General features: G+C 40.0%; 1 protein-coding gene across 8 annotated transcripts in view; it reads right to left on the bottom strand.

Annotated features, from left to right (window-relative positions):
• TENM1 (teneurin transmembrane protein 1) overlaps window positions 1–13,743 on the bottom strand; it is a 995,213-nt gene that overhangs the window by 12,896 nt on the left and 968,574 nt on the right. For all 8 annotated transcript variants that reach the window (XM_074599876.1, XM_074599879.1, XM_074599878.1 and 5 more), the window contains 3 exons: window positions 11,839–12,349; window positions 6,587–6,759; window positions 4,039–4,274 (listed from right to left, as the gene is read on the bottom strand). In XM_074599876.1, coding sequence (XP_074455977.1) covers window positions 4,039–4,274; window positions 6,587–6,759; window positions 11,839–12,349 — 920 coding nt within the window. The remainder of the gene's footprint in view (window positions 1–4,038; window positions 4,275–6,586; window positions 6,760–11,838; window positions 12,350–13,743) is intronic.

The raw sequence follows: 13,743 nt of genomic DNA, 5'->3' as shown, positions 1-13,743 counted from the left end.
CTGAAAGTAATGCCAGGTCAGAATTTCAGGTGATGAAAATAGGGAGAAAATACAGCTGATTTCAATAATAATGTTAGTAGTGCATAAAAAAAATATTTATTATATGTTTTTAAACATCTGTTGACTCCTGTTAGTTTTATAGCTAGAAATTTTGCAGTGTAAATAATCACATAAATGTGCGCTTCTCCTGACTTTCATTCTCAAATCTAAACTGTCTACGATCTGTAAATCAGATGAGATAATTGTATTGTTTCCTTGTCTGTGTTTTGATTTGAGTGAACGTAAACTGATACACACTGGCAGAGGATTTGGTCCTATCATTAGAATTTGCTGTAAGACTGGTAAATAAAGGGAGATCATTTGCTAAATGCAGTAATAAATATCGCCGTCAAAGCCTGTTTTTGCAGGACTTTCGAATTGAGGCCAGTGAGTTACTTCTTTTTTTTGTTATTAAAAAAACAAAACAAAACCAAACCAAAATAAGTGACACTGGCCAAGCGTTCAATTTTCAATTTTGTAGATATTTAGTTATAAAACCTGGACTGCATCCAAAGCCAAGTTCCTCTAAGTTATGCAAAAGACAGGCGGGAACCGAGCTGCATTCTAATCAGTATATTACTATGCATCATGCTCATTGGTTTTAACAACAGCCTTTGCTTCATTTTTAGAAGTCAATTAAAATAGCAGTTCAATTGATAAAAAAGAAGTCTTGCTAGATTAAGATTGATGTTAAAATGCCTGATTGTACATAGATTTATTATTAATATAAAATGCATACATGCCTACAGACTGTTTTATATACTTTCAGGAAGTGCCAGGGCAGGCAGTTCTGCACTTAAAAACCCCCTGTGATTAATTCCTTTTCTCCACATTGATTTAGATACTGAGATAACGTTAAATGTCTGTTCTAGAATTTCAGTTAACTTACACACTTCTGCTCTATTTCTAGAGCAGAGAATTTGCACCATGCAAAAATCCCACTTTTTAAAACACACCATTTACAGCATTATTCAGAATGTGCTAACAGTGGCCTCTTTCCAAAACTGGAAATAACACTAATAGTGTCACATGCTTTCAAGATGGTTGCTAATTGTGATTAAGCATTAAAAATGTTAGGACCAGGCAGAGAAGTAAAGGCTTTCTTCTCTTCAACTAGGTCATCCTTTATTTCATCCCCAGTTACCTGCCTTCTAATTTATACCTCTTAGCCCTTAAAGCTGTTTGTTTCAATGATGGTATTAGCACTGATCTCTAAGTAACATCTTTAAACCTCATTTTTATGCTTTTTTTTCCCCTTCGAAAACTTCCATTGTGTGGGTTTTTTTTCTTTAACTGAGGCCTCCTGCAAGTCTGTTCATTTCCACTGAGAACTGGTCCAATTCCCAGAGCTTTTCTTTACATGCATTTTCAAAGTTCAGAGTAGTTCTTTCTGCCCTACATTGCAAGCTTTCTAACACACTTCCTATGGTGCCAGTCATGGCATATTAAGTGCTTAAAAACTTTCTTTTTAAAATCTAACTCACTAGAAGTTTTCAGAAGGTCTCACCAGAACCTCATCCAGCATAAGGGCTTCTAATCATGCCACATTTTTTTTTCCCCAGCAGTACTCAAGGATCTGTCAACAGTAAGCCCCAGATGCCTTTCATTATCTGGCATACTGCTTCAAACACACTATACGATGGTATTTTTGCTCCTGTAAATTTCCTTCAATCACCAAGAAAAGGTAGCTGTCTCCGGGTAAATTCTGCTGCTCCTTTGCCTTCCTTGTCAGCTGCACTATTCCAGCTCCTTATGCCTCCAGTGACTTCCCACTTCATCAGCATCCCATGGAAACATCTCAGTGCTAAAGCTGAACTCCAGGACCCATGTATTTCACCTGTCCTCCAAAGTCCTTCTTATTGCTAGTAACAGCCTCAAGAGTCCACTTGTCCCTTTCTCTTTCGCCTATTTACATGGTGTATCCTATGCGCAGAACACTTCTCCTCCTTTCCACTATCAAATCCTCATTTAATGTGCTAACCCACTAGATTCCCTTCAGCCTTGCCCTGACAGCCCTCAGATGGTCCTAGAGCTCAGCACAGTCATGGAAGAGGAAAAGACTGTAATACAGGCAGCTGACTTGTCCTTCTCAGTAGGCAGAGACAATCCATAAGCCTCCTTGATCTTGGGTAGGTATAAACCCACACAATTTACAGAAATAACACTGCAATGTTCAACAGCTGTGATTCTAGTGGGTATTTTCAGAAGGACAGAGAATATAAGACAGCAGCACATCAAAGTCATTCTTACACTTCTCCTTCACCTTCCAACCTCTCAGTGGATGAAGGTGAAGGGGGAGAAAGGAGTACAGAAGCGGTTCTATGCACCAACAGACTGATCCAGAGGTAGGTCAATCAGTTGAGCTCTAGCTTCAGTGTTGCAGTATTTCAATGAGCATTTTATGCCTTTAGCCATAATCCATTTAATCCTGACCAGTTTGTAAATTTCCTCCCTTTTCTTGGCAGGCAATATTAAGGATCACGCAGAAGCAAGTGAAAATGAGTTAAAAGAACCCGCAATCATTTTCAACAATAGAAAATATAAACTGCATAATAGGAAAACTGTGCAGGATGAAGTAGTTATATTAAATATAATTGTCATGAACAACTTGCCCTGGCAATGTAAGCAGAATAGATGACTGACTATATCCTTTCTGTTTAAGACTTTTATTACATAAGATCCTTAAAAAAAAATGTGCCACATAGTTATTTAAGCCCAATATCGCACAGAAATCAATTGATTAGGTAATGTGAGCCCTGGAGGCCATAGTTTGGATCCTGCCATCTTAATGCACATTTGCCACTGTAAAAAGTTCAGCTGCCTCCCTAGACAGGGCTATGAGGACTCACACTGTGCTAGAGAGGAGGCAGTCAGAAGATGGGCAAGAAAAAAGAAATAAAGTTTTTCCCCACTTGCAAGATCCTAATAAAGTAACGGTGCCTGTCAAATCTGAAAGATGTCCTTTCAAATGGATGTTTCGCACTCAGTAGCCAGTCTGGCCAGATCATCCAAGTCTTGCATTTCTGATTGATCAGCACAGTTGAAAACCAATCAGATGACACACTTTTAAAAACTGGATAGGATCTCATAATCAAAAGACAATCCAGAGATTTTAATAACCATCTCTATATTTTCAGAGCTAACAGATGTGCCTTCAGAGATAATACCTATCCAGGCAGGTTGCAGTTAATAATGCAATATTTTTAAAGCCAAAATTCCCAGTCATACATACTAGTGGTACAGGCATTTTAAGAAATATTCATGTGAAAAACAGAACTGATTTAGTAAAAAACCTGTTCTGCAAGGTAGCGGTGTCTTTGAGCCTTAGTGTTACCTAATTAAATGCTGAATGTTGACCATCTGTCATTGTAATCTGTGAGTTCTCCTCACAGATAAATATAAACCATGGATGCAATGTTAAAGTAATTCTTTATTAGCGCCATAGTGTAACACAGCCAGAGGGAGTGAGGGGGCCTGAGAGCGAGTGGCAGAGGGCAGAGTACACAGCCTGTCTGCACACACGGGGAGGCTCTGCGTCACTCTGGCTTGCAGGAAATGCAGTGGCCAGGACGCCCAAGGTGTGCCCTGTGTGACCCTCTGCCCCAGGCAGAGGCTGGCACCTCTTATTTCCCCAGAAGAAAGAAAGTCGATATATCTGAGAGGGGCAGAATGTGGCTCCGACTCTGCTGCTGTGCCAGAGTAACTACGCATAGTCCTTTGCTCACAGCTTCTTCCAAAGCTGTAATTAAGTTCTTAGTTGAAAAAGATGAGGAAGAAAAAAAGTAATTATGTCTTGAGGTCAAATCTCACAACCAAAATCAAACAGAGATCAAACATCCCTGTGACTGTCAGAGAAGTTTGATTTTGAAATTCATGGCTGGGGACCACCATTGATACAAACTTTCCATTGCTCTTCTTACAAAGTAGAACATTTCAACATGATTTTAGTTCAATGGCTTTCAAAGGGAACACTGCACTTCACACAAGAGGAAGCCTTACCCTTAGCCTTCTCTCAAACGTGGAGATATTGCCTTTGGTCTGCTCCCTCCTTTGCCTCCATTCAATGAGATTTGAGTTATGCTCTCCAGGAAGGGAGATATTGCACTTCCCTAAAGTGGGGCTGACAACCCCTGCTAGAATATGAGGTTCCGTGTTAAGTGTGATTTCCATTCCGCTGGCAAAGGTGACTCTCAGAGACCCATCTGGGCTGACCCGGTAGATATTCTGCGTGTTATCTGTCAAAAAACAACAAGCAAAAACAGGGAAGAGAGAAAAGTTCAGATCGCCACATTTTTGCAGCAAATGGTAGGTGCAATAGCGCTTTGTTTGTCCCTAGGTTACAGACAGCTGAACATACACCAACTGCAGTGTGATTTTTTCGCAACCTGTAACCTCCAGGCATTCCCATATCAAAAAGCTTTTGATTACGTTTGGGCTGATGATTTCCATTGTGAACGTTTCCTGCAGCAGGAATAGAGTTTTTGCTTTCAGCCTAAAAGTACATAAACCCATAGGCTGGGTTTTGAGCACCAATATTCTGATGATTTTATCACATTGGGATCTGTAAACAGACTAGTGTACTGCTTGAATGACTGCAACGAGTATCTAAGGTCAAGCATGAAAGCTGTTTTAAAAATGTCTAGGATTATGGCTACTCTCCCATTCTGTCCCTTATGCCTGTATCATTCCTCTTCCCCATTAGCAGCAGGACCCTGGGGTAGAGGACGGTCATGGTCAGCCACGAGCCTGAAAGCCTGGTGCAAGAGACCCACTGAGAAGCAGTTGTTGGCAGAAAAATGAATGGGTCAGCAACGGTGCACCGCAAGCAGCTCCAGAGGCTCAGGACTGTGCTGCAGAGGGCTGTTGAGCGCAGCTGGGATGACCTAGCACAGCCTCCTTCCCCTCCCCAAAACTGCCAGAAGCACGCAGAGGGTCCAGAACAGGTCTCCACTGTAAGGACACAAAGGCATAGAGCCACTGCATGTTCCCTTTTTTTTGCCTGTGCCCTGTCATTCCTCCACTCCAGGAAGAGCTGTGCCACATTGCCTGGCATCTGGTCAGTCTAGGGACACGCACGCAGGAGGTGACTGAGGCTCAGCTATCAGGGGGCAATTCGATCACGAGCCTGAATGTTTAGTGCTAAAACACAAAGTGAAAATATCACGCTTAAAATACCAGCTAGAGACTATGAAAAGCATCCTTTTTTTTTAAGCTGGTCCACACAAAAGTAACTGGTCCAGCTCTTGAGATGTGAATATGTACAAAATAGTTGTGTATGTCAGAAAGTGAAGATAACAGGCATTACATTAAAAGAGACTTTGTGATTCAGATGTTAGGATACCATGTCTGAATGGTTGTTCACAGGGTGCTTTGTGATAGTTTCAGAGAGATATGGAAATGTGCAAATGATATGAATTCATAAATATGATACCTATAATAATAACTACAGCCGTTCATTTCTGACACTGCCCATGGTGTGCTATCAATTTCCTGAGACAGAATTTGGTAACATACCAACTCTGAGGAGTTTCAGATTTAAGGACAGACATACAATCAGGCAGTCAGTAGATGATGCAAGAGAGCAGACGGGTCACTCAGACTAGACTAACAGGCGATATGACAATATAATATAATTATTTCCACTCATTCAGTGCTGTTTCTGCAATGCAATAGTGAAGGGGAATGAGTGAGTATCTTGTGAGGTGATTTCTTCCTATTTTTTTCTTATAGATCAAAAGCTGAGAGAAAGAAAAGTTCTGTGATTTGCTCAGAGTTACAAAGCTTTTCTACAGCAGACCAGAAATCAGAGTGCTATTTCCCAGCACCTGCTCTCTCAAAGCCTGAACAATCCACTGACAACAAAAAAAATCAACATAGAGAAAAAAACATAGATTGATTAAACTATATCAAACCAGAACTTTGGTGATGAATCTGCAAAATCTGGAGGAGGACACTGGGGCACTTCCATTAGGCAGAGAGTAAATTCTTCTCGAGAGACATGATATTGCCAGGGAAATCCTGTGGTGTCTACAGGGTTTGAGTCCAAATCTCATCCCCAAGGCAGCCACCAGCAGAGGTGGGTCATGCTTTCCTCCTTCATACAAGTGCCGTCACCAGGACATAGCACTACCAGAAAGAATTCACGGCTTTGGCCAAACAAGGCATTTCAGTGCTAAAACGTCAGTCGAGCGTGCCATTCTTCTGGGCAGTATTTCTCAGGATAACAAAGCTCAATGTATTATAGGTCGGCCTAAGTCCTCCAGACACTGAAGTAGAAAGTAGCACGTAAAGCCTGGAGACATCAGAGATTTCAATAACTAGAATCCATCCACGGGACTCTTCTAGGAGGAAAAGAAATCACTTGTGGTTTGTTCCTAATTGGTACCCCAGGAGAATTATAAGTAGTATTTAGCTATTTGTACTGAAGCAAGGACGAAACAAACGAACTAATTCTAATGTCTTTTTTGGCAAACAGTTAAGAATGCAATAATGTCTAGGCTTTGAAACATAATAATTAGGGAAGAAATAACAGAAATGTTTTAATTACCTTGCTTTAAAGTATATATTGTAGAGGTAGCTGAGAAGTTTGTGGCTGTGATCACATTCTCTCTGTTTGAAGTATCAAGTTCCACTCGCGTCAGTTTTTCAACATCGCTGTGGAAACTGCTGACTTCCCCAGTCGGGAAGGTTGCATTGGTCAGATGGCCATCGGCATCATACCTGCAAGACATCATGTTAGAGAGCCATGAAAATACATCAGTATTGTCTTGCAGATACTCCTAAAAGGAAAAAAAAAAAAAAAAAAAAGGGAAAAAAAGCAAGAAGCATTATCAACACCGTACAATAAGTAAAAAGGTAAGAACTGGCCCATTTATTGACCCAAAATACATTCATTCCCTAATTTGAATTCCTGCTTAGACTCTTTTTTAGTGGTGCTGGATAAAATGCAACTAGGAATAGTATGAGATGTTCCCTACATCGTTCAGCTTCTGCCAGAGGTTTCAGCGCTGTGCACAGACTGTCGGGGTTTAACCCGCTGGCATGTGATACAGGAGGGCGGCCGCTGGAGGTCACTCGGCATTCAGGCAACCAACTCGCCCCCCAGAAGGCGTTTTCTTACCCATAAGTTTAAATAAACCCAATTCTTAGATCCTGCAACACTCAAAACCTGCCTTTTGTTGCTGGTGTGTGAAGTACATAATATGAATGGTGAATTTAAAAAGGGGACCTAAAGCGTAACAATAGCGATAAAATTAGATTGAAATCTGCAGCGATTAAGTTGCCTACATGGTTTTTACTCTTGTGTTACGTTTCCCATGGGCCTACTCAAATCAGCAGGAACTTCTCATCACAAGTAACAGCACCAGAATCCAGAGCACCACATTTTAGCTCACCTAAATTTCATCAACGCTAAAGAAACTCTTTTCATTTAAGGTACTTTATGTGAATTGGGCCATGTTATGAAAAAGTCAATAATTAATTCAAAAGCTCTGGAGCAGTGTTTCTAATAGGTCTTTTCAGTTCCGCATATATATTTGTTCTTTCTGATGGTTCACATGGAAAACAATGCACAACATCGCTTGGTGCTTGATATTGCTTCATATTAATGCCTTCCTTCTTAAAAACCTTATAGGTGCTAACACGTTTTTACTCACCCAAGACACCTCACTGATACTGCAGATGTATTTGCCTGAGTAAAACCAAGCCGTGTTTATAAAATAGAAGCCTATTTGTGCAGGTAGGAAAGTATAATTAAGTTTTCATGATCTATTAACTATTGTGTGTCATTGACAAAACATATCCTCAGATGGTGTATCAAGAGGCAAAGCTCCACCGCCTTCAATGGAGCTCTACAATTCACATCCACAGAAGATCTGGCTATGTCCTTCACTTTAATGTGCTGGCATAATTTCCTTAGGATCTTTATTTCCCCCTAATTATTCAGACAAAATCTATGTATCACAAGAAGTGTTGCTGAAAAAATCAGGAAATTTTCTCTTCCCCCAATATAAAAAAGAAAAATTGAGCAGCTGTTATTTTCAAACAAAACACTGCAGAATGATATAGTGACCATCTTGTGTTTTTTGACAAATAAATTAATCAAATGTTAAATACAGTATAATATCTCTCTCTCTTTCACCTCCTACTGCCCTCACATACATCATGCAACTTATTTACATTCCACCCTTAACGCTGGTTCTGTGTAAATTGACTGGATGCCACACCCAGCAATTAAAATTCACTCAGATCACTACCTTTCAGCATTAGAAAACTCTGTGGACATTGGGCAGTTGTATTTCATTTACCGTTTGATCAAATAGATACGACAGCTTAGTAGGTTATTTGGATTTTCTACTGTACCATAGAAAAATCCCCAAATCATGCATTTTTATGGCATAAATGCAGCCAGTTTATTGGAATGTAATTGCGTGCAAGACTCAGGATCCATCTTTGCTAAGGATCCAGGTTTGCTGCTGATAGTGCTGCTGATGAGCTACAAAACTCCCTGTGCAGCTGAAAATGGGGGAAACTTACCGGATGGCTGGCCAGATACAGTACTGAATTATAATGACACTAGAGCACTTGCCAATGGACTCATGTAGATAGTCCCACTGACTTCAAGGAGAACATGCAGATTAGTGTCCCGGTAACAATTCCACAGTGTGACCATCTTTACAGGTTTTTCTTATTCCAGATTGCCCCAAGAAACCCAGCCCTCCGAGGTTCTGCCACCTTTCACATGATGAATAGTAGCACACTGGGACTCAATTCCTGCAAAGCGATATCCTACCCATACTAATAGGGGCAGAGTCATGACATATTTCTCAATGTTAATTTGGGGCCCAGTTATGCCACTGTTAATCATGTCAGTGACCATTTAATCATGCAAATAATTGCATTGATTTCAGTACTCACATGAGAAAGTGCTCACCAATATTTGAAATGCACACTTGGGGATATAGCTTCACAATCCATTTGCATTTCTATGTGTAGGACAGTTAAGAGTTATATCGTTTCAAAGGGAAAGCGGTCTCATTAATTTTTTCAGAGAGAGTTGTTTCTTGCAGGTGTTTTCTTGTCCTTGATTTAATAGAGGCCCAGCGCTCCCCCTCCCTTTTTACAGCTTTAATGATACAATATTAAAAAATCTAGATGACTGAAAATTGTACATTAGCTATAATTTTATGCAAGAGCTCTTTCAGTACTTCCATTCCATCAGATTAGAGTAGATGGATGACAAGTACTTTTGTAGGTGGTTTTCTACCTCTTAATAATTTCCCTCTGTGAGTGAATCTGACATATAGGTAGATGTTCTGAACAGTTCATTATCTTTGCTCATATTCCCAAGTATGTGTGATACGTGTTGTTAAACAAACTCATCCCTATTTCAGCTTGACAGTGCCATGGGTTGAACTTTTGGATGTGAATGCAAATCCAGCTTAAATAGAGAAGATGATTCCAAGCAATTTGAAAGTTGCTCGTGTGATAATTCTCTTAGCTTCAATACTATGTTCATATAGGACTCAGAAGCAATTCACATATAAGTAACCCCTTCAAAAAAAACGTAATTTTCAAACTGAAATCAGGTGTCAGTTCAGAATATGACCTGTCTGGAAAATAACATCTGGTTAAAGGATGACTATGGACCATGACGCCCCATGAACTATTTATGGCAGAAGGTGAGCAGCACCTCCTGAAAGCACATCTACTCAGCGCAGCACTGATTATAGTCAACTGCCCCTCTGACTGCAGCAGATTGGGCAATGAGTATCAGCCATTCAGGAATTTGGAATATATTACGAAAATGACTTAAAATATTGCACTGAACATAAATATTTATGACATGATGCCACTATTTAATTCCAATGTTGTTTTTGTAATGCCAGCAACTGTAATTCTGTTCATTTCTACTGTCTGATCTAGACTGCAGAACTGCACGGTCGTGCAAACCCCAGGCAACGCGAAGCATCAGTGAGGACAGTGTTACCTGCAGTTAAGGCTGTGAAAGTATGAAAAATTGCTTAATTTAGCAAAATTTCTTTGTGGCAATCATATACATAATATCAATCCTTTCAAGGCACAGCTATCTCTTTGTGAAGAAATCTGTATTACATACAATGCGAGGCACTTTAAGCAAGTGAAGTCCTTTAAAAGATCTTAATATCCTTGAGATATACTTTAACAACTTGCCAGAAGACAAGAGGAACAAGCATTAATCCTGCAAAATGCTTTACACTTGATGTCAATGGGACAGAGTAAGAATACCGAGATTTAGAAGCACATGACTAAAAAGTATCTGAACACCACAATTGTATGGTGTTCATGGTGTTCAGCATTTTGAGAAGTAATAGGCATGACTTGGAGCTACTGTAAAAGCTTTTCGAAAGTGTCTTTGGTCCATGGTCTGGATTGATGCCATGTTCAAGTAGGGATTTAAATGGATCACTCGTTGAAATTATTACAAAGCAGCATATATTTTAAGTCAGTTCTGCTTATAAAAGCTAACACTCAGATCAGTGTTTAAACAGCACTGGGACAACAACAAGCTTTGTCTTGTTGCAAGATAATTTAAATTCATATCAATAGATGTCTGATAATGAGAACTGAACCAGGAAGGCCCTGTATGGTTTTGTTTTCCCACATATTATCAAAAATGGCCCTCTCTAATGGTTTATACTTACGTCCACCCTATCAATTTAGTCTTTGGCAGAATAACAGAGGGCAAGATGGAAAAACATCCCCTTGAATAAAATATCCCATGCACTAGGCAGCAGTTTTCTCTGCTTTTATTCTGCTTCCATTTTAAGAAAATATAAGTCTAAAAACCTGTAATGATGGTGACTCAACTACCTCTCCAGGTGACTTATGCAGTAACTGAATTCCCCTCAATGTGTTTTCTGTTCATTTCTCACCTGGATGGCTTTTCATTGTAGTTTTTGACCATGAACTCCTATGCTCCACAGAAAGCAGGCATTATTATCTTCCTTGAAGACGCTGAACTAATACTACAATGTTAACATATGATTTCCATCCATCACTTGTCACATCCTCAAACAGGGATTATGACAATTAATTATAAATAATGAGAAATCCTGATACATTGCACCTCTTTATAAATCAAAAATGAACTTCCTCTTGGGTTGTTCTCTCTCTGGGACGAGAATGAGATGTTCTGACTGCATCTCTAACTGTCTTGTCTTGCTCTTTAGAAGTCCCGTCAAAGGTTTCCTGAACGTCTTGCTTACAACGCTGTTCCTACTCCTGTTATATGTAGCCTTTTGCTACAACATATTCTTTTGTTATTATATATACTCTTCCCCTGCTGATAGAGACAAGTCCACTCTTGTCTTTGAATATTCCTTCCACTGAGACTCTCACAACACTCCCTTCTCTGATGAATATGCTAATTCCCCCCCTTTTGCCTTCCTCAGGAATTTCACAAATTCCTTATTCATATCACAACTTGCCTCTACTTCTTTAGTTACAGAAAATTCTACAATCATATTTTCATTTAGAGAAACACATTCACAATAACAAAGTGAAAATGAAATATGATTTCAGGCAGTTTCTGCGACACATAATGAACACTATGTACAGAGCTTTTACATATAACAGGCTTTGGCACTTAAGAAATGGTTGTGTTTCATTGTAAAAGCTTGTGCAACAGCACTACTTGTCCTTTCTCATGCATTGCTAGTAGCAGGGTGCCTTTTTAAATTACTAGAACTGACTAAAAAAATTTCATTGTTCATTTAAAAGAGGGTTCCTTACATCAGGCATTTAATATCACGGACTTACTCATACACAGTTGTCCATCCATTTTCATCGCTTTTAGTTGCTAAAAGCCCCGTGTTTCCAGGGTATGTCATCAGAGCTAGGTTGTAGCCTTGGGCATAAACTCTTTTCAGAACCCCATTGCTGCTTATTGTCAGCCAGTACACCTGGCCTCCCGGCACCACGACCCACAGGGGCAGCCCACTCGTGTCTCTGCGGATGTGAACGGAATTCCCATTGCTGCTGGTAATGGTGCCGATATCCCCCTCGCCGCTGTAGGTGAAATTGTATATGTAGTCCCTCGTTATGAGGTTCAGCGTGTGCAGGTGGGTGCCATTGATGGTGAACTGATACAGTTCTTGGTCCGCTGGCGATGCAATCTCATACATATTCGTGTCACTGAGGTGAGCCTTGTTTCGGCTGACTGCACGGATGCGAACATTGCCAAGGTCGGCTACATACAGTGTGTCATCAGGAGAGACTGCTAGAGAAGAAGGTGCTTTCAGCTTTGCATCTTTGGCATATCCACCATCACCTGGAGGAGAAATGGTAATTTTAGTAATCTGTAATGTCCACATTTAAGCTCATCCCCATAGCTTGACACACTACTTCTGCTCAGTATTATTTACAGGTCAATAAAACAGTATCTTCTTCCAACTAATTAAATCCATATTATCTAAGGTTGGTGCAATTCTAAATCAGTCTCAGTGAAGACAAACAAGAATATAAATTATCTAATTTACGCGTTTTTTCTAAGGCCAAAGCCCGCTGCTCAGGAAAGCATTAATGGCAAAATTGTGAAAGAAAGAGAGACACCTGAAGTTTCATCCCTATTTGTCTGTTGGCATGTAGTTAAAGTAGGATCGTGTTGAAAATAAAACAAAGAGAAAATAAAACCTAGTAATTCAGCTAAAATGACACTGAAGTAAAGATTAGTTTATATTTATTAAAAACTCAACACTACATGAAAACTAAACAAGAATAATAGTCAGAAAGAGCCTTGAGAAACCACCCCTTCCAGTATTTACTTGATTTTACTTGGTTTGTGTGTTTTAAGGTTTGAGAAGGATATTTGCATTATTATGGGCTGCATGTGAATATCAAAATGACTTTACATGAGCAGGATTTTCTGTAACTAGCAAGAAAGCATATTAAACCTCATTCTTTGAGAAAAACGTATTACGGTTTGTATTGCTCCTGTTCTCCTGACTGAGAAATTAAATCTGGTGGTGATTTTGAGCATAACCTATGCTTCCTTGGAGGTGGACAAATTACCTGGTCTTCTGACCCTGCCTTTCTCCAACCCAGCCCTGGCACAATCATTAGATTTGCCAGAGTTTTTAACTTTTCAGCAGTGAGGGTAGTTTCCTTTAATAGGAACCCTGAACAGGATCCTTTTCAACACTGGTCTACCACAGCCGTAACCGAAGCTGGCAGCACTTGGCAGTGCATGCGAGGCTTTGATTATGACTGCAATGCTCGGTCAGCAAACCACCTTCTCTGGAAGACCATTTACATTTTTTTCTCTCCATTCTTGACATACTTAATGTCTTCTTGTCAGTAATTAACCTTTTACTTGAAATGGGAGGCTTAAGAATTATGATGACATTATGAAGCTGAACACAGTGGTTCTTACGAGATGACAAGAGGACAACATACTGCACACCTCTCTATATGAGAATGCTGTCCTTTGCCCTATCATGAAACATGTTTTTATGAAAAAAAGCGCCACAGTTTCTTTTGGTGCACGCAGGGGGGAGGAGCAGTGTTGCTGAGAATGTCCAGTGGTGCAGTGTGCGCCTGGCGCTGGCTGTTCCAGTTTAAAACACGCAAAGAAGAAATTCTGAACATTATGTGTTTGCATCATTTTGCTGGTTGTGCAGCATGACACAAGCAATCATAAGGCATAAAATAGTGTTTTTCACTGGA

This window comes from Larus michahellis, chromosome 9 (genome assembly GCF_964199755.1).
Source record: "Larus michahellis chromosome 9, bLarMic1.1, whole genome shotgun sequence".
Taxonomy (NCBI): domain Eukaryota; kingdom Metazoa; phylum Chordata; class Aves; order Charadriiformes; family Laridae; genus Larus; species Larus michahellis.
This window is presented reverse-complemented; position numbering and strand designations above follow the sequence as displayed.